The sequence below is a fragment of the Nomascus leucogenys genome, chromosome 22a (assembly GCF_006542625.1).
Source record: "Nomascus leucogenys isolate Asia chromosome 22a, Asia_NLE_v1, whole genome shotgun sequence".
NCBI classification, from domain to species: Eukaryota; Metazoa; Chordata; class Mammalia; order Primates; family Hylobatidae; genus Nomascus; species Nomascus leucogenys.
In genome coordinates, this window is record NC_044402.1 from 109,666,465 (window position 1) to 109,688,229 (window position 21,765).

At 36.7% G+C, this 21,765-nt stretch overlaps 1 protein-coding gene across 2 annotated transcripts; it reads left to right on the forward strand.

Annotated features, from left to right (window-relative positions):
- Window positions 1-13,652: 13,652 nt before the first annotated feature.
- On the forward strand, window positions 13,653-16,106 carry LOC100593245 (gamma-crystallin D-like). Of its 2 annotated transcripts, none has more exons than XM_012499242.2 (3): window positions 13,653-13,661; window positions 13,766-14,019; window positions 15,848-16,106. In XM_012499242.2, exons 1-3 carry the CDS (start codon window positions 13,653-13,655, stop codon window positions 16,104-16,106), a joined length of 522 nt encoding a protein of 173 aa, XP_012354696.2. The 2 variants fall into 2 exon arrangements, with proteins under 2 accessions (XP_012354696.2, XP_003254061.2); XM_003254013.2 differs by having other exon boundaries at window positions 13,766-14,004; window positions 15,833-16,106.
- The last annotated feature ends 5,659 nt before the right edge of the window (window positions 16,107-21,765 follow it).

Consider the following 21,765-nt stretch of genomic DNA (forward strand, 5'->3'; position numbering starts at 1 on the left):
TATTCATTCAAGACAATTTACTGGTTATACATTGTGGAATAGCTAAATCAAGGTAATTTACATACCCATTACCTCATATGCTCATTATTTTTTGTGTTTGATGAGAACACTTCAAATCTACTATCTTGGCAATTTTCAAGTATACAATACATTATTAACTGTAGTCATCATGATGTACAATAGATCTCTAAAATTTATTCCCACCATCTAACTAAAATTTTGTATCCTTTTACCAACATCTCCTCATTCCCCCCCGCCATCCTCCAGCCTCTGCTAACCACCATTCTACTCTGTTACTATGAATTTGACTTTTTAAAATGTCACATAAAAGTGAGATCATGTGATATTTGTCTTTCTGTGCTGGGTTTGTTTCACTTGACATAATGTCATCCAAGTTTATCCATTTTGTCATAAATGATAGAATTTCCTCCTTTTTATGGTTGAATAGTACTCTATTGTGGATATATACCACATTTTCTCTATCCAGCACTTAGACTGATTCTGTATTTTGGACATTGTGAATAATGCTACCATCAACATGGGAGTTCAGATATCTCCTCAACATACTGATTTCATATTCTTTGGATATATTATTAGAGGTGGGATTACTGGATCATATGGTAGGTTTTTAAGGTTTCAAGGAATCTCCTTACTGTTTTCCATAATAATTGTATCAATTTACATTTCCATCAACAGTATTCCATCCATACATTTCCTTTCTCCACATCCTACTCAACACTTCTCATCTTTCATCTTTTTTCTAGCAAACATTCTAACAGGTGTAAGGTGTTATGTTATTATGGTTTTAATTTGCATTTCTCTGATGATGAGTGACGTTGAGCATTTTTTCATATGCCTGTTGGTCATTTGTATATTTTCTTCTGAAAAATGTCTGTTCAGGTCCTTTACCCATTTTTAAAGTCAGATTGTTTCTTTGCTGTTAAATTATATGAGTTCCTGGTATATTTTGAATATTAAACCCTTACCAGATGTGTGCTTCAAAAAATATTTCTTTTCTTATTCTGTAGGTTGTCTCTTCATTCTGTTATTATTATTTTTTTGCTGTGCAGAACATTTTTAGTTTGATATAATCCTACTTATTTGTTTTTGCTTTTGTTGCCTGTGCTTCTGGGGTTATATTCAAAAAATCATTGCTCAGACCAATGTCACAGAGCTTTTTCTCTACTACTTTTTCTCTTCTAATAGTTTCATGTTTCAGGTCTTTAATACATTTTTAGTTTATTTTTGTATATGGCATAAGATGAAGGTCTAATATCTTTCCTCTACAGTGAATATTCCATTTTCCCCCGAACCATTTATTAAAGAGACTACCCTTTTTCTATTTTGTATTCTTGGCATCTTCGTCAAAAATCAATTGGCTATAAATGTGTAGATTTATTTCTGGCCTCTCTATAGTGTCCTATTTGTCTATGTGTCTGTTTCTATGTCTGTATCATGCTGTTTTGATTACTATAGCTTTGTAGTTGATTTTCAAAATAAGTAGTGTGGTGACTTTGGCTTTGTTCTTTTTGCTCAAGATTTGTTTTGCTATTCTGGGTCTTTTGTGGCTCCATATAAATTTTGGATTTTTTTTTCTGTTTCTGTGAAATATGTCATTGGAATTTTGATAGGCATTGCATTGAATCTACTGATTGCTTTAGGTAGTGTGGATATTTTGACAATATTAATTGTTCCAACCCATGAACATAGATATTTTTTCTTTTATTTGTGTCTTATGATTCTTCCTTATCTTCTAACCTTACGGTCACGCTGTGACTGTCATACAATGCTACTGCTGTAAGGTGAAAGCAGTCACAGATGACATGTAAAGAAATGAAAGTGGTTGTAAAACTGTATTCACAAAAACTTATTCACAGTACTTCATTTACAAAAGAAGGCAGTTGCCTAAACCTGACCCTACCCTAGATGATCCATACAATCCTAAAGTACTAGACTACCCACCTAAGACCTCTCCTCTTTATAATTCTGCTGCTAGGCCACCTATACCTTAGGAAGGTTACCATTTTTAGGTGGCCAAAATAACTGGAAGGTCTAATCTATCTGGTCAAATTTAGCAAAACAGAATTAGCTTCTTCAGCTGCTTACGATGTGCTTTTCACAGTTTGCAAAAATAATTTTTGAAATTTTCATAGATAATATTTTCTTAGTTTTTCAAGAAAAACAACCAAATCAAAAGTAAAATATAATATATTTAAATTGATTTCATCTCTCCTGCACCATAATCTGAAATATTTTGTACAGCTTTAGGAGATCCGAAGGTTTACCTTCATCATATTTGGTCCGTGTGTCTTTTAGGTAACTTTATTTTACCCTATTCTTAATTCTTATTAGATTCTCAATAAAGCTTGACAAGGATAAATAACTTTGGAGAAAAAAATTCATAATTTCTACTTTCGTACTTTCCATTTAATAAATATAGGTTATAACTTGTACAATGTTTTCACATGAACCAAATAAATAAAAAGCAATTCTGGATGGAAAAGGCAACTGAACATTAAGTAACTGTCATAGTATGGGAGGTTGACATTTAAAAGATTTAAATGTAAAAGTATGCTTTTAAAATGATATTATTTCATATATTAATTGAACTATCAACAAGAAATGGTTCAAGAAAGAGTTAAATTAAAATTTACCTAGGCTTTCTAAAACATCCATGCATGGTTGTTACCTCTTTTGACTTGTAATGGATATAATCACATGTAATGGACATAAGGCAGCAGCTATTCAACCTCCCTCTTTCTTAACAAAGCAATGATGGGGCTCAGGTATCTACCTGTCTTTAATAAAGCTCACATGACTTAAAGTAATTCTCATCTCTAGACCAATTCCATAGTACTTTCATTCCCCCATGCCTCAAAGCCTAGGCTAATGCCAATCAGAGCATGGCATTTTCCTAAGGGTACCCTTTTTCTAGACTGCCATGTATTTATCTAAATATGAATGTCCTTGTTATTTACACCAGTTATATTCAGTTTTGTATTACTTGTGTTCAAATGCATCCTATCTATAATCTATTTTGTTAACAATTCTTTGACACACTGTTATAATCTATTTTACGGTTTATGAAACTGCAGTACTCAAAGGCTTTATGATGATGCCTTTAATTCTAGAAGTGTCTGTTTTATTAAAAGCAGAAAATATTTTATCCTTATCACTATATAGTTGAAATACATCAATGCAAAATATTTTTACTTTGTACGATATATGTAGTGTTTTATAGAATTTTTAAACTAATAGACTGAGCCATTTATTTATGAGTAAAGTATCCACTTGCTACTGTGGTGAACAAGCTAAAACCTTGGGTTACAGTTGTAATCCCCGGTTTTGTTTGTATTCTATGGCTTGCTAGCTGTGTGATCTGGAGCAAGTTATTTAATATGACTGTGCCTCCTTTTCCCAGCTGTAAAATGGGGAGCAATAAAACACTTGTGACATAAGCTTGCTGAGAGTATTAATACAGGCAATCCCTGTAAGAGGCTTAGCAAGGGCCTGGCATACTATAGGTTTTTCAGTAGTTGTGAACTATTATTTTACCAAGTTTACACATGGAAATAAATGAGACAATTTTTTTTTTCAGTTTACACAAACTTCCTTTCAAACATCAACAAATAGTATTCTATTTCTCAATAACAAGTACCTGATGTCACAGACTAAGGGAGAGACACATGGACTAAGTATAAAAGAATGGGTTTTGCTTCAAAGCAGACTCTTTTTCAGTGTCTTACATTATCTCTCGGCCCTAATGTCGGTGTTGAAAATAGCTAGGAGGGTCTACCCCTTGTGCCCTCTGGGTTCTCCCCATTCTTTTTTCTCTGGTGGATTTTTTGGTATCACATGAGTTGCTATTTCGAGGAAAGTAAACGAGTGACAAGTAGACTACAAGACTAGTGATGCATTTATCATCCTCAAAGGAGTCCAGTCAAGTCCTATTTCCAGCTTTTCCATTATGCTGTGATATATTATACTAACATTATTTGGTATTATATACCTAATGGAATTACCCAGTCAGGTTTATAAACCTGTCAACAGACTCCTAATGAAAGGTTTGATCCTGCCTTTCCATATAAGAAGTGAATCGAACCCCAATCCAACATTTGTAGAATGCCACACTCAAAAATCTCAATAATCTCCTAAACGAACACATGCAATGGTACTACTTTCTTTCTTTCTTTTTTTTTCTTTCTTTCTTTCTTTCTTTCTTTCGTTGTTGTTGTCTTCTTTACACACAATTTTTTTTTGGATTTCTATCACTTTTTTTTATTATTATACTTGAAGTTCTAGGGTACATGTGCACAACGTGCAGGTTTGTTACATATGTATATATGTGCCATGTTGGTGTGCTGCATCCATTAACTCATCATTTACATTAGGTATATCTCCTATCCCTCCCCCATTCCCCCACCCCACGACAGGCCCCGGTGTGTGATGTTCCCCTTCCTGTGTCCAAGTGTTCTCATTGTTCAATTCCCACCTATGAGTGAGAACATGCAGTGTTTGGTTTTTTGTCCTTGTGATAGGTTGCTGAGAATGATGGTTTCCAGCTTCATCCATGGCCCTACAAAGGACATGAACTCATCCTTTCTCATGGCTGCATAGTATTCTATGGTGGATATGTGCCACATTTTCTTAATCCAGTCTATCATTGGTGGACATTTGGGTTGGTTCCAAGTCTTTGCTATTGTGAATAGTGCCGCAATGAACATATGTGTGCATGTGTCTTTATAGCAGCATGATTTATAATCCTTTGGGTATATACCCAGTAATGGGATGGCTGGGTCAAATGGTATTTCTAGTTCTAGATCCTTGAGGAATTGCCACACTGTCTTCCACAATGGTTGAACTAGTTTACAGTCCCACCAACAGTGTGAAAGTGTTCCTATTTCTCCACATCCTCTCCAGCACCTGCTGTTTCCTGACTTTTTAATGATTGCTATTCTAACTGGTCTGAGATGGTATCTCATTGTGGTTTTGATTTGCATTTCTCTGATGGCCAGTGATGATGAGCATTCTTTCGTGTGTCTTTTGGCTGCATAAATGTCTTCTTTTGAGAAGTGTCTGTTCATACACTTTGCCCACTTTTCGATGGGGTTTTTTTTTTCTTGTAAATTTGTTTGAGTTCTTTGTAGATTCTGGATATTAGCCTTTTGTCAGATGAGTAGATTGCAAAAATTTTCTCCCATTCTGTAGGTTGCCTGTTCACTCTGATGGTAGTTTCTTTTGCTGTGCAGAAGCTCTTTAGTTTAATTAGATCCCATTTGTCAATTTTGGCTTTTGTTGCCACTGCTTTTGGTGTTTTAGACATGAAGTCCTTGCCCATGCCTATGTCCTGAATGGTATTACCCAGGTTTTCTTCTAGGGTTTTTATGGTTTTAGGTCTAAAATGTAAGTCTTTAATCCATCTTGAATTAATTTTTGTATAAGATGTAAGGAAGGGATCCAGTTTCAGCTTTCTACATATGGCTAGCCAGTTTTCCCAGCACCATTTATTAAATAGGGAATCCTTTCCCCATTGCTTGTTTTTGTAGGTTTGTCAAAGATCAGGTGGTTGTAGATGTGTGGTGTTATTTCCGGGGGCTCTATCTGTTCTATTGATCTATATCTCTGTTTTGGTACCAGTACCATGCTGTTTTGGTTACTGTAGCTTTGTAGTATAGTTTGAAGTCAGGTAGCGTGATGCCTCCAGCTTTGTTCTTTTGGCTTAGGATTGTCTTGGCAATGTGGGCTCTTTTTTGGTTCCATATGTACTTTAAAGTTGTTTTTTCCAATTCTGTGAAGAAAGTCATTGGTAGCTTGATGGGGGTGGCATTGAATCTATAAATTACCTTGAGCAGTATGGCCATTTTCACGATATTGATTCTTCCTATCCATGAGCATGGAATGTTCTTCCACTTTTTTGTGTCCTCTTTTATTTCGTTGAGCAGTGGTTTGTAGTTCTCCTTGAAGAGGTCCTTCACATCCCTTGTAAGTTGGATTCCTATTTTGTTCTCTTTGAAGCAATTGTGAATGGGAGTTCACTTTTGATTTGGCTCTCTGTTTGTCTGTTATTGGGGTATAAGAATGCTTGTGATTTTTGCACATTGATTTTGTATCCTGAGACTTTGCTAAAGTTGCTTATCAGCTTAAGGAGATTTGGGGCTGAGATGATGGGGTTTTCTAAATATACAGTCACGTCATCTGCAAACAGGGACAATCTGACTTCCTCTTTTCCTAATTGAATACTTTTTAAAGAGCCCATCCTAAAATGCAAAGCGTTCACCTCAGGGAGTAGAAATTTGTGATTGTTTTTCTCATGCTTTAAATCCCATTAGCAATGTTCCTGCTGCTCTCCTTAAGATTTTACTGGGGAAACTCTAAAGCCTGGGCAATGTCAAAGTGACATTCTCAAACCAAAGACCTGTCTAAGGCAAGAAAAGTAAGATAGAAATAAGCTGAACTTTTCAGGTCAGGAATGCAGATGGTAGAAGTAGTATTAACATCCTGGAAGGAAGGTTCTGCTCACAAGGATACTCACTGTAGAATTGTTCACTGCAGTAAAAAGTTGGAAACTACCTACTGGGACCTGAATAAAATAACAATTAATTAAATGAAAATGGTGGCTTGGAAGTAATTTAAGTTAGTGTTAAGCACCATCCATATGCTCCTTTTCTGTACCTCACAGGGATAGCCCTATTTCCAGCCAGCTTTCTAGAAACTCTTTTTTCAATTTAATAAGTTAATTGTGTGTTTTTTGTTCTGAACATTATCTTTAGAGAGAATTCCTATCTCTGTTTATTTCTCATCCAACAAAAAACTGACAAAACCACATGTGTGCATATGGTCAAGGTTTTTAAAAATTATAAATTTAACATGGATTCATTTGGAAAACAAAAGCTTTATAAAGAAGACATGGAAATCTGTGATTTACTCCTCATCCAGTTGTATAGCTAGTATTGGCTTGTCCAGATATTCTTTAAATTTTTTCTATTTCTCAAATTTCTCTTCTCCTTTGGAATTTTGGTCTCCATGCCTATTCAAGTGTGGATCATTTGCCCTCTGATCTCTCTGTGTTACCGATCAATTCCACCAAGTCTTTTTCTTGTGCCTGAGAGACTTTCACCTCTTTTTAATAATACTCAATAAGGCTGTGTTTATTTTCCTCTTGCAACGAACTTTTTTTTTGGTTCCGGGGCACCAACTGAAGATTTAGTGGTTGTTTTCTGCATCAGAAATATCAATAATAAAATTCCTGAGATAATCATGAAGTTTCATGTGGTCTCTTGTGTGGAGCTGAACATCTATGGGATTAATGGACTGACTTAATCAAGCTACGAATTGGCTCCTTTTAAGAAGCCATTTTTATTTTTGTAAATGTATGCAAACCTATGTCAGTGAGGTTCATTTACCTATGATTTCTAAAAAATAATAACATTGTGGAGTGGTAGTAATATTGAGTATTATGGGAACTTGTTGAAACTTCTATGGCAGACATACAAATGTGCCACCTTTCATGCAGTGAATGGAAGTGGACTCTGTTTAGCCATAAGGAGACAGAATGGCAGAGTAGAAAGAATGTTGAACTAAAAATAAAGGAAACTAAGTTCTAATCTGGATTCTGACACAATTGTTTTACCTCATCTGCAAAATCCGAATGTTCATTCAAATGATTTCCAAAGTCCCTTCTAGTAAAGAAATTCCATATATTATCATGCTGCTTTTCTACTAAACACAGAAGAGATGAGTTTGAGTTTCAAGGAAGTGTTTCCTGACCTAAAGTATAACAAGACACCAAATATTTTGTTAAGGGAGGTAGAGAATTCTTCTTCACAAGAGAATTTTTAAAAAAGGAAAAATCAGCTCCCTAAAGCAGGGTATGTGCAATCTTCCAAAGGAGCATGAGATTGAGGCACTAAAGGAATTTGCAATGTCTCCAACCAGAAGATTCTCAATTCACTTGCAATTTTCCACAGTAACAAATGAAAATCATACTCTAGAACACTGGGTTTGCTGGGTAAAGACACTTAGTGTAGCAAGCTCCACTTATAATGGGAGCCTCTGTCTCTCCTCTGCCTGATGTTCTTCAGGCAGTAGTGTCTGTATTTATTATTTACTAAAATCATGGATGACACTTCTCTGAATTTTCTACCTGGTCATTCAGTTGGATAACTGTAAAAAACATAGTGGGAGAAAATATTTATTAAAAACTTACAAGGTAGGCAATTTGCTAGATTATTTGCTCATCTGATTCTCGTAACTACATAAAGCAATATGATACAGTGATGCCTTAGTCTTCTCACCTATAAAACGGAGAAAAGAAATGGCGAAGTTTTGTGAGAATAAATGAAATAATACAAAGCACTGTACCTGATAAGTATCTTTGATGTGTGACTGCTATATATTAACATAATGATAAGCACATGATAAGTGTTTAAATATGCCCACTGAATTGACCTGAGTTGAATGAAATTGAAATGCAGATAAACGATTTTTATTTTCTCCACTACTGCTGGTGAGCTGGGCAGGAATGTTACTTCATTAGTGTTTTGTAACAAGTCCACTAAACAAAGTGGAATATATATTCCAGGTCAAGCAGAAAGAGCAATGGCGCTGAACAGAATTGGTGAGATAAATACACATTGATTGAAAGAATGTATAATGAAAGCTTTATAGTCTATGTGGAAATACAGAAGAAAATAATGGGACCAGATGTTCACCAGCACCATGCAAAAAAGAAAGAGGATTATTGGAATACTCTAAATGCTTTAATAGAAACCCCAAAAATCTGGTATCAAAACACTGTATAAAACTTTTATAAATTCTATGAAAACAGTACTGAATAATGTATATCCTCTCCTCTCCCACATGTTAGAAAACCATTGATCTCTAGTTGTCCCAGATTTATTTATTGGAAAAATAATTTCACAGTCAATCTATATAGTCTTGAGAATACAGTTTTAACATCTCCAGTCTTCTCTCAGATCACCGCTTTTGTTTGTTTTGTTGGTTTGGAAATACATAGTTAGGTCTCTTGGGCCTTTATAATTTGCAGTAACAGGGAATCACACATAACAAAATATTTGACATTAATGTATTTTTTTTTTCATTGAGCTAGTATATCCTTTGATACTATGTAAGGCTTTTTTACTTGCTTATCTTTTGGGGTAAAACAGGTGAAGAATATTAATAAAAGAAACCTCATTTTAAAATACCGTGAGAAGAGAATATAGTTTCTGGAAGGCCAGTCTTCATTTTATGACTTGGTTCAGTAATCTGCCTTTGTAATTACTCAATGAATGAAACACCCTGGAATAGTCAAAGCAATAGAATGCCTCAGGTTTGAACTTGTTCTTAATTTACTATTAATTTGTTAAGAATTTTCCAGCTCTTTTGCTGTAGTCACACATGAACAATTCATCTTGTGGTATCACAGTCCTCCAGGAAACTGACTGTACCTACTGCTTCTGGGTGAAATAGCGGTTGATTCAGAATTCTAGTTCTCTTAAACTCAGAATAATAATGTAGAAACTCACCTCAAATTAAATCTGAGCAGACAGATCTAAAAGCAAGGAGATGCTAAAAGAGGGCAGAATGAACTTACATACAAAAGGTTTAAATCTCCTCATGAAGGGATTAACCTAGATGCATAAGTGAAGGAGGAAAGACAAGGATGAGAACTTGACCTCATCTATATTTCCTTCTTATTTTAAATAATCTCTTTAAATTTCAATGCCCTAGTTTATATGAAGGTAAGCCATGAATATTCCTTTTAGTCTAATCTGAGGAGTTTGTCTTTGTCCTTTTGCTTAAAATAATTTATTTAATCTTATATTTGAAAATCTACTAGTTGGCTGAGTGCAGAAGCTCTGCTGTTCAACATTCTTCATCTGAATTGTTGGCAGTACTTTCCTCTGAAATAATACCTAGAATAATCTGTAATCTGAATAATACCTAGAATGCCAAATATCATCTATAAAATGGAAATCAACTGATAGTTGTTACTGACTCTCCATAAGATAAGTCATCAATAGGTTCTGTGCAGTTTCTTTCTCCAGGTTACTCAGGCAGAGTCTTTAGGTAAAGCTCATAAATTAGCAGGAGTCCAACATGTATTCTCCAGAGGAAACAGGTCTGAAGGTTTATTCCAAAACTGTCTGCTAGTCAATGTCAGAACTGGGAGAGACAGCTAGATACTATACTCGTGCTCTGAGATGCTTACATGGCAATAGCACAATTGCATCTGGCCTATGATTGTGATCCACTCATGAGCATGTCTTCCATTTGCTATGTTCTCTCCCTGTTCCCATTAATAATCTAGACCTACTGTGACTCTCTTTGTCATCACCTTCTATTAATCTTTCCGATGTCTATTTAGTAACTTTGTAACATGGGGCTAACAAGATTCCCAGAGCTCACACAGGGTTAGCTATCGCTATCATTCCTGTTCCCACCAGCCAGAGCAAAGAGGGCTCAAACACACACAGCATTGGGTATAGTATTCCAAAAGCCTAAAAGAATATTTAAAGGTTCTAACTGATCTAACTGAATCATGTAACATAACTGTGCAACAAAATTAAGTAAGTCACTATTTAGAATGACTGAAGAAAAAAAAAACAAAAAACCCTGCACCCATCAAACTGTAAAATTCACAATGTCTGGCATTCAAATAACACAGGGAGAAAGTGAGAAAAGGATTTGAACAGATGCTTCTTTACAGAAGGCATATAGATGATCAACAGGTAAATGAAAACTTGTTAAACATCACTAATTATCAGAGAAATGCAAATCAAAACTATAATGAGATATCAGCTCACATTTGTTAGGACAGTAGTTATAAAAAAATACAAGATAAGTGTTGGTAAGGATGTGGAAAATTTGGAATTATTTATACACTGTTGGTGGGAATGTGAAATGGTGCAGTAGATATGAAAAATAGCATGGAGTTTCTTCTCAAAATTAAAAATAGAACTACCAGATAATGTAGCAATCTCTCTTACAGGTATTTACCTCAAGTAATTGAAATCAGGATCTTGAAAAGAAAATGCACTCCCAAGTTCACTGTAGCATTATTCACAATAACCAAGATATGGAAACAATTTGTGTCATTCCACAGATGAATGATGAAGAAAATGTGGTATATACATACAACAGACTATAATTCAGCCTAAAAAAAAAAAAAAAAGAAAGAAAGAAAAGAAAGTCCTGCCATTGGTGACAACATGCATGAAGCTGGAGAACATTATGTTAAGTGAAATAAGCCAGTTTCAGAACAAATACTTCACGAAACCACTTTTATGAGGTATGTTTAATAGTCAAACTCACAGAAACAGAGAATACAATAGCAGTTTCCGGGGGCTTGGAGGTGAAGGAAGTGAGGAGTTGTTTAATCAATATAACGATTCCGTTACACAAGATGAGTAAGATTTTGGGATCCACTGTACAACACAGGGCCTGTAGTTAATAATATGGTATTGTGCATTGAAAAAAAAAAAGTAAAGATATTGTGTTAAATGTTCTTGACATGAAAATAAAACAAAATAAAAAAGGAAGGGCATGAGGAAACTTTGGGAAGTACTAGATATGTCTGTTACCTTGATTGTAGTGATGGTATTATGGGTGTTTGTGTATGTCCAAACTCATCAAATTCTCATTAAATATGTACATTTCTTTGTATGTGTCAATAATACTTCAATAAAGCTGTTTTAAAAAAGAACAATAAGAAGAAGACAGTGTTTGAGAAGAATTTTAGAAATCAGATATTAACTAGAGTAAGACTGTGGAAAGAAATATTCAATTATTTTATTCAAAGCAGCTATCTTACATCCTTGCTTTCTAAGAAAAGGTGGTTTAATTATCTCAACACTTACTAAGATAGGCGTTTGAAAGAAATTTCTCTAAGGAGCAAATATAGTGAAGGTAATTTACATCTGAGCAAACAGTTGCTTTATCCTTTAAATGGTAATTTGGGAATGCAACAGCAAGTCTGACATACTTTTTTGTATCCTAATTTCCAGTTTTTAAAAATAGAATAAACATAAACATGCTATCTGATACCTGTTTTTCCTTCTTTGGTGACAAATAGAAATTTATGATAAAGATGGCCTCTAAAATCTCTGAGATCTCTAAACTGAACATCTTCATTTTGTATAAAAGGATGCCAGTAGAATTTTGTGAATTATTATCATAAGGTTAATTATATGCAAATGCATATTATACATTATATTTAAAAACTCACAGACCAAATATTTAACTATATTACAAATATTCTATTACAGTGTTTTTAGAAACCAATGTTTTTAATTTTATAATTTTAGTTCTCTTTTGAGAACCTCGGTAATTTTCTGTGATCAGTGTTAGGAAATTGCAACTGCCTTTTACTGAGACAAACTCAGTTACAGAGTTCATATAACTTAGAGTGGGAAGATAATGGCTTTAAATATTTTATCCTCAAAATGGCTTAAAAACATACTTCAGGAAGAAATCCAGTTATTAGAAAATTTATTACTTGAATTTTGTCTTGGGAATAGTTTCAACATTGATCAAATGGTTCAAATAATAAAGCAGTTGGAAGAAGCAGGTTTTTCCAAATCCCTTTGGGTAAACATGCTATGAGCCTTTAGGAGAAAGTACTTTTGAGACCCTGGTGATCTCAAGTATTTCATTTTCTTCATCAACATACTTAGTAATCATTCTTTATTTGACAGCAGTTGAATTCTTCATTTTACTTTGCATTATTTTCTATGACTATTTGTGAGTCCCACCCCTCTACCCCCAGAGCTTAGAGGAAAAGCTTAAGTGCTTTAGTAGAGCTTTTGGGGAGGAGAGGATAAATATAGATTTTAAAATAATATTCCTACTAAGATTTGTGCCAGATTTTAAAATAATATTCCTACTAAGATTTGTGCCTAATGTATTTTATGCTATTTATCTTCTTTTGTTCATACAAAAAAAAGAAAAAAATCTTATCCATGATTTCTTAATATATATATTATATATTATATATAACTAATATATATTATATATTTATATATATTTATATACAGATATAGATATATTTATATATATCTGTCTATATGTATACATATATAAAAAAAATCCCTTTTTAAGTAAAACTTTCCATTAGACTGAAAATACATAGCATGTCTGTCTATATACACATATGTACATATATACATATATACATACATATGTACATATATGTACGTACATATATACATACATATATGTACATATATACATATATACATACATATATCTACATATGTACATATATACCTACATATGTACATAGATACATACATATGTACATAGATACATACATATATGTACATATGTACATAGATACATACATATATGTACATATGTACATAGATACATACATATATGTACATATGTACATATATACATATGTATTTATAGACAGACATGCTATTTATTTTCAGTCTTATGGAAAGTTTTACTTAAAAAGGGATCTGTTCCACACAAAGCTATATACATTAGATTAAAAGTAAACTTGAAATTTAAAAAGCATCATGAATAACTATTAATCATCAATGGTTTTTAAAAATAAACCATCATCCCTTAATTCATCTTCAAACAATGACAACACCCGACAATACCGCCCCACCTGCTCAGCCCCGCAGTGCGCCCAGCCAGCCATGGGGAAGGTGAGCCCAGCCTGCGCCCCCAGTAGCTCCCTGCATGGTGCGGGCCGGAGACTGGGGCAGGGGAAGGCCTGTGAGCCCTCGCCTTGCCTCGCCTTGCCTTGCAGATCACCCTCTACGAGGACCGGGGCTTCCAGGGCCGCCACGAATGCAGCAGCGACCACCCCACCCTGCAGCCCTACTTGAGCCGCTGCAACTCGGTGCGCGTGGACAGCGGCTGCTGGATGCTCTATGAGCAGCCCAACTACGCGGGCCTCCAGTACTTCCTGCACCGCGGCGACTATGCCGACCACCAGCAGTGGATGGGCCTCAGCGACTCGGTCCGCTCCTGCCGCCTCATCCCCCACATGAGTGCAGTCCGGCCGGGTCCCTTCCGTGCCCTCGAGTCGCATCAGTGATCCACATGGATGATTCACATGACAGGCTATGGGATGGGATGGCAGCCTTCTTTTTTCTGGCTCTAACTATATTCTCTTTTCCTTTATTAACAACCGTAAGGTATTCCTCCCACTGAAAAAGTATGTGATGCAGTGCTTTTAACTGGACACTTTATTTTATTTTGCTAAAGTCAAATTCACCTCTACTGGAAATAAGTTGTGTGTGGCATTAGCTCAGAGCGTCTATGCCACAGGTGATGAATGAGCAACAGATTAATTCCTTGCGCTCAGGTGGTCCAGAACTAGGTACTTGTCTACTTCTTGAAGAGTACCTAAGCTCGGTACTCTTCACCTATGAATTAGGACTAATAAGAGTAGTTCCTTTCTAAGGTTGCAATGAGGGTGAAAGGAGGGCACCTGGCACAGGCCAATCCCCACCCCCGAGTATTAACTATCATTATGAACATCAAGGGCCTCTCAAGTCCTGCCTTCTGATTGGGCAAACCAGTAACCAACGACGAGATTCCAATAGCTCCTGGAAGGCACACTGTTACCTAAATGAAGCCCCAGCAGCCTGGAATTTCACAGTTAGGGATTCCCTAAGTTGACTGTGACAGAGTCCTGGGAAAATGAACCACTTTTGTGAAGTCTGAAATCCCCTCACAGGGTTTAATAGCTTGATAAGGACCCAGTCTGGCATTGGAGCCCAAAAACTTAGATTTCTAATTTCAAGTTCCAACTCTTCTAATTACAGACTGTAAGATCCAGTCTTTAGTTTTCTAGTAAAAAGGGAAAAGGCATTAATGTTGCTCCACATGTTCCAGGGTGTTGTGAAGAAAAAATGAAGCAACGTGTCAGTCCTTTGCAAACACGGAATGCTGACCAATGTAAAATACCTTATTAGCAGTTGTGCATACCACAAGAGGAATTGCTTTTGAGAATCTTTCCTAAAGAGGGTTTTAGTGGTGGAAGAGGAAACATACTGCGACAAGGGAAAGAAACAAGCAGATGAAGGAAGAACAGCTCAAGAGAGAAAGGCAGGAATAGCTCAGGAGAAACAGCCTAACTTTCTATTTTTCTAAAGATTTTATACTCTTTGATGCTGTACAGGCCTCTTTCAAGATCTTGAACTTCCATTTTTGGTTATTACCTAAAACTGATTTGCAGGAGCACATGTTGGAGCTGAGAACTGAAACCTAGTCTTTGTGACGGCTCTTGCTTTTCAGCATGTTAGAGCAGCAGGGCTTAAAGCAGAAAGGCACGGATGAAGGGATTGCCCAGGCTGGACTCTCTTCCTGAATTGCCACCAATCTGTGCCTTGCTTGGGTAAAAGCAATTCAACCTCCTCTCCCTCTAGCTTCTAATGTTATTGAGATTCAAAATAATACCTGTTGCCAGGGACACATTTATCTTTTTGTTCAAAATCTGATTATTTTGTACGTCCTACAGGGAGAGCCCCAAACCACCACAAATCTATAAAGGAGAGAATGAAACAAATACATAAAATACCTGAAAGTGGTCCTGAGCAGAACCAGTGTGTCTGTTCATGTAGATTGTACCAAAAGCCCTAGGGAGCATCATTCATACCAAATGAATGGGGAATGACACCCTCTTGAATTTCACAGTGGACAACCTGCCCAACTGTACACAGCGCCCCTGGTATTAGCAGTCTCTTTCTTTTAGTTTGGTCACCTTTGATACAGCAAAGATTTTTTTAAAGTCCATTCCCCAGGAGTGCCTGCTGAAATGAGGTCAGGTTTTCTGACTTTCCCTCATCTGCTGTTTGCTGAACCCCCGGGCCAGCTCCCACAGGCTCAGGATCTATGAGCAAGAGGATTATAGGGGCCAGATGGTGGAGATCACTGAGGACTGCTCCTCTCTTCACCACCGCTTCCACCTCAGTGAGATCCACTCCTTCAATGTACTGGAGGGCTCCTGGGTCCTCTATGAGCTGCCCAACTACTGGGAGCGGCAGTACCTGCTGAGGCCAGGGGACTACAGGCGGTACCTTGACTGGGGGGCCATGGATGCTAGAGTGGGCTCCCTGAGGAGAACTGTGGAGCTCTACTGAAATATTTGTGCTCTATACTTTGCTTCATCTGGAAACTAATAAAATATTTCCTGTGTGTTCCATGCAGTAATGTATCCTCTGTTCCTTTCAGCCTCCTTGGAAGGGCTCAGCAAAAATCATGCTGAGAATCACGTGGATTTTCTTGCATGTATCAGTGGAAAAGGGGTGTGAGGCAGCTGTTAAGAGCACAGCGTCTGGGGCCAGAATGCCGGGGCCCAACTCCACTTACTAGTTATAGTTGTGGGGCAAGTTACTTAGCATCTCTGACCATCAGTTTCCTAATATGTAAAAATGAGCGAAATAATACTCTTCCTCTCACAAGGTTGTAATGAGATTAAACGTTATTAATGAGGTTAAATGGATTACATGAGTTAACACTTTTAAATCACTTCCTATAGCTTTGCATATGCTCATTTCTAGGAAACTGTTCTGTAAACTTGATTGTGAAACAGCTGGTCCCCTCCTTGGTACTCTTTTCTTAGTAGAAATCCCTTTAGGCAATTGCATTAAGTAGGTTGGCTAACTGAAATTGCATCAGAGGGAGATAGGGATAGAGATAAATTTGTTAAGATAACCACGTCTGACACATTTGAGGTCTAAAAATATGTGACTGACTGAATAGATTTATTAATATTTATGTGTCCAGAGCACAAATAAACAAAGTGCCATCATAAACAGCCTTAAGGAACTCTTCAAAATACAGTTCTCCTTAAGGGAGCTACAGAACACTCAGTCAGTGTGCAGTGGTAAAAACAAGCACACAGTACAGTAGTAAAGGCAGAAGGTACATGACCAGGAAAATAAATTTCAATAATGAAAAGCTCGTCATTGGCTGTGAAGATATTGTCCTCAAACTTAAATAAATCTTTATGACATCTAGTTTATGAATCAGCATTTGATAATCATAACAATGAGAAAGAAAAAGGAAATTTATGGGGACTAATTTTGTAATGGAGTTCATTATCTTTGCATAAAGATAAGAGTTCATCAAATGAAATCTATTTCAGTGTTCTATCATACCAAAAGGTTTTCTTTAAGTCCAGATACTACATTTTACATGCTTATATGTAATCAAGAAAAATCAAATTTCTTCTCAGCTTGTTTGCCATAACTGTGCAAATGGCAACCTCTTCTTGAAATAAGTTTATGATGAATTAAATGGCCACGATTAACATGGAACCACTAGAAACTATTTTCTGCTTGAGTAAAAATATTAATCAGCTAGCAAATACATTAATTCCAAAACTCTGGACATTAAATGGATAAAGTAGCTAAATTATTTAGGTCTAACATTTTACTTACCTCACACATATGCATGCTCCAAGATATTTGCAGACTCTCTAAGAGCACTTAGAACAGCTCTGCTAGCCACATGTAGCATTGAACACTAGAAATGGGCCTAGTCCAAATGAAAATGTGTTATAAATGTAAAATAGCCACTAGATTTCAAAGAATTTGTACGAAAAAGAGTGCAAATATCTCCTTATTATCATGTCATAGAATTTAAAGCTGGAGGCATCACACTACCTGACTTCAAACTATACTACAAGGCTACAGTAACCAAAACAGCATGGTACTGGTACCACAACAGAGACATAGATCAATGGAACAGAACAGAGCCCTCAGAAATAATGCCGCATATCTACAACTATCTGATCTTTGACAAACCTGACAAAAACAAGCAATGGGGAAAGGATTCCCTATTTAATAAATGGTGCTGGGAAAACTGGCTAGCCATATGTAGAAAGCTGAAACTGGATCCCTTCCTTACACCTTACACAAAAATTAATTCAAGATGGATTAAAGACTTACATGTTAGACCTAAAACCATAAAAACCTTAGAAGAAAACCTAGGCAATACCATTCAGGACATAGGCGTGGGCAAGGACTTCATGTCTAAAACATCAAAAGCAATGGCAACAAAAGCCAAGATTGGCAAATGGGATCTAATTAAACTAAAGAGCTTCTGCACAGCAAAAGAAACTACCATCAGAGTGAACAGGCAACCTACAAAATGGGAGAAAATTTTTGCAACCTACTCATCTGACAAAGGGCTAATATCCAGAATCTACAATGAACTCAAACAAATTTACAAGAAAAAAACAAACAACCCCATCAAAAATGGGCAAAGGACATGAACAGACACTTCTCAAAAGAAGACACTTATGCAGCCAAAAAACACATGAAAAAATGCTCATCATCACTGGTCATCAGAGAAATGCAAATCAAAACCACAATGAGATACCATCTCACACCAGTTAGAATGGCCATCATTAAAAAGTCAGGAAACAACAGGTGCCGGAGAGGATGTGGAGAAACAGGAACACTTTTACACTGTTGGTGGGACTGTAAACTAGTTCAACCATTGTGGAAGTCAATGTGGCGATTCCTCAGGGATCTAGAACTAGAAATACCATTTGACCCAGCCATCCCATTACTGGGTATATACCCGAAGGATTATAAATCATGCTGCTATAAAGACACATGCACACGTATGTTTGTTGCGGCACTATTCACAATAGCAAAGACTTGGAACCAACCCAAATGTCCAACAATGATAGACTGGATTAAGGAAATGTGGCACATATACACCATGGAATACTATGCAGCCATAAAAAAGATGAGTTCATGTCCTTTGTAGGGACATGGATGAAGCTGGAAACCATCATTCTCAGTAAACTATGGCAAGGACAAAAAACCAAACACCGCATGTTCTCACTCATAGGTGGGAAATGAACAATGAGAACTCATGGACACAGGAAGGGGAACATCACACTCTGGGGACTGTTGTGGGGTGGGGGGAGGGGGGAGGGACAGCATTAGGAGATATACCTAATGCTAAATGACAAGTTAATGGGTGCAGCAAACCAACATGGCACATGGATACGTATGTAACAAACCTGCACATTGTGCACATGTACCCTAAAACCTAAAGTATAATAATAAAAATATGTTGAAATAAATTTTGTAATATATTAGGTTAAATTAAATATCTTGTTAAAGTTAATTTTACTTGTGCTTTTAACTTTTTTTTTTTTTTTTTTGAGGCAGAGTTTCGCTCTTGTTGCCCAGGCTGGAGTGCAATGGCTCAATCTCTGCTCACTGCAATCTCCACCTCCTGGGTTCAAGCGATTCTCCTGCCTCAGCCTCCCAAGTAGCTGAGATTACAGGTGCCCGCCACCACATCTGGCTAATTTTTTGTATTCTTAGTAGAGATGGGGTTTCGCTATATTGGCCAGGCTGTTCTCGAACTCCTGACCTCAGGTGATCCACCCTTCTCAGCCTCCCAAAGTATTGGGATTATAGGCGTGAGCCACCCGGCCCGGCCGCTTTTAACTTTTTTAATATAGCTGCCAGGAAATTGAAAATTACATTTATGACTCTATTTCTATTGGGTAGTGCTGACCAAGATACCTAGACGAAAAAGGAATACCTGCAATTTATATTCAGATACAGCTCAGCCTTCAGCATTTTAGTTCAAGATGTTTTATCCTGAAAATTAAGTTACATAAAATCCTGAAATCTACCCTCCTATGAGATGTTCAATTAAATTATAATTTTCACCTGTCACTGATTGAGGCTATGGGGAAGGAGTGAGGTCAAGCCTTGTCTCATTATGTGGTTGTTCCATCAGCCACAACAAATTAAAATTTCAACAATACACATGGGTTCTTCAGGCACCAGTCACTTCTTAGCGAATTCTACCCACTTTCCCTCTCCCTATCCAATGATGACCCTTCAATTATGAAATGTTCATTCTGGAGACAAACATGTTTGCTTCCCATACTAAATTCTAAACTTCTACAAATAAGGATAATGTCTCAAACACACTGGTATCTTCTCAAGGATGTAGCAGAGTGTGCCTGGCACAAAGCAAGCCCAAAGGTGTTGAATGAATGCGCTCATAAAAGGAGGAATCATTCATGAATCAATGGTTTTGGAGGATTTAGGATATGATAGTTTCATATAAAACATTAGATTCTGGAAAAAGAGTGCCTTGACCTAACTGAGGCAGGAAGGGGAAACCTAAATGCTTTCAGTGGCCAAGAAGGTAATGGGAATGTGAGGAGTGGCTGGTATATACTGGTAAGAAATGGTGTGTGTGTGTTGGGGGCGGGCGGCGGGGGGGGGTCTGTAACTAACTCGAGAGCACATGTTCCAACTAAAAGCATTGTGACTTAACAATTTTAAAACACATGGAAAATATGATTTAGCTGAGCCTAAGGGCTTCTCTTTTGCTATCTCTGAGCAGATAAAATCTCCCCTAAAGATGAACACCTCAGGCAAACAACAACAAAAACAAATAAACAAAACAACAAACAAGCAGGCTTATGAGGTTTTCATAAAGGACAATCATTGGGAATCAGTCCTTTACATCCATCACAGCCTGGTGGCTCTGGAATGTACCTTACTATGGATGATTTCTCGCATGTCCAGCTATTATTCATAGAGATGTTATATAAGCACATTCTTCAAGGTGAAAGCAAAACATCTTTTACTAAGAGCTATAGGCAGGCAGGCAGGAAGTGGCTACTTATCAAAGAGTAGCTGGGCCACTATCCTGCCTCAATTACTTACCTGGCCTTGTTCTGCCTGCAATTTACATCCACACCTGAGGGGAGAAGATGCTTCAGATATCTTTTCTGTAAGCACCTTCTGTTTTATCTCCATCCCATTCTCCTCCTAATCCTTCCTATTTATTCACTTTACCTTTTCAACTATTGAAAAGAATCAGAAAAGATAGAATCCAGTTTGATAGACCCTGAAACTTAAAGGAGGCATATACGGTCTAATAGGATAATTTAACAAGAGAAGCCCCAAATGCTTCCTGACCTATCAGTGGCCCTGATCCATCCATAGGTCTTTATTAGGTCCAAAGAATGGATTTAAATGTGAGGTGATGAGACAAAATCCTGCATGTCGGTTACAGAGGAATTAAAAGGGAGAGATTTGTCGTTCAAGATGCAAACCCTGATATTTCACAGCAACATTTGAAAATATCAAATGGTTGGGTGAGAGTAGCTTTTTACTAAATTTGAAAACAAAACCTGGAGAATTGGGAAAATTTATGAACTGTGTATTAACAGGTCCAGCAGAAAATCTGAATATTGTATGTTGCTCTTAGTGAACAAAATGCTCATAGACCGAAGGCAAAGAAAAAGGCACCTCCAAAAGGGAACATTCTCTTTCTTGTTTCAATCAGGTGCTGGTTTTCAAAACTCAGTCAAAGCAGTTTCTTTAACAGGATGAGCCCTGTGGAAAGCTTCCAGGATGCCTGTTCTGAACATGCAATTATTTTTACCGTGACACATTGTAGCCATAGAGATATTTGTTGTCAGGCTTAATGTCTCAGGGAATTCTCCACAGTCAAGAAACCTAGAATTCTTGAATTTTGATAAGAGACTCTAGAGTGATAAATTGTTTACAGCACTTGAGAGGTAAAAAAGTTACTGGGTTATAGCTACAGATTAGTTTTATGAAAAACCTTTTGCCCTGGTCAGTAGAAGAGCTGAATGTCTTATTAATGAAATGGAATGAGACCACTGACATACTTGATTTATAAGAAATATACATGAATAGCTCAACCCTATAAATAATGTGAATTTCACACAAGAGGATCCTGTGTGATACATATATATTATGTTCACTCACAAGTTTA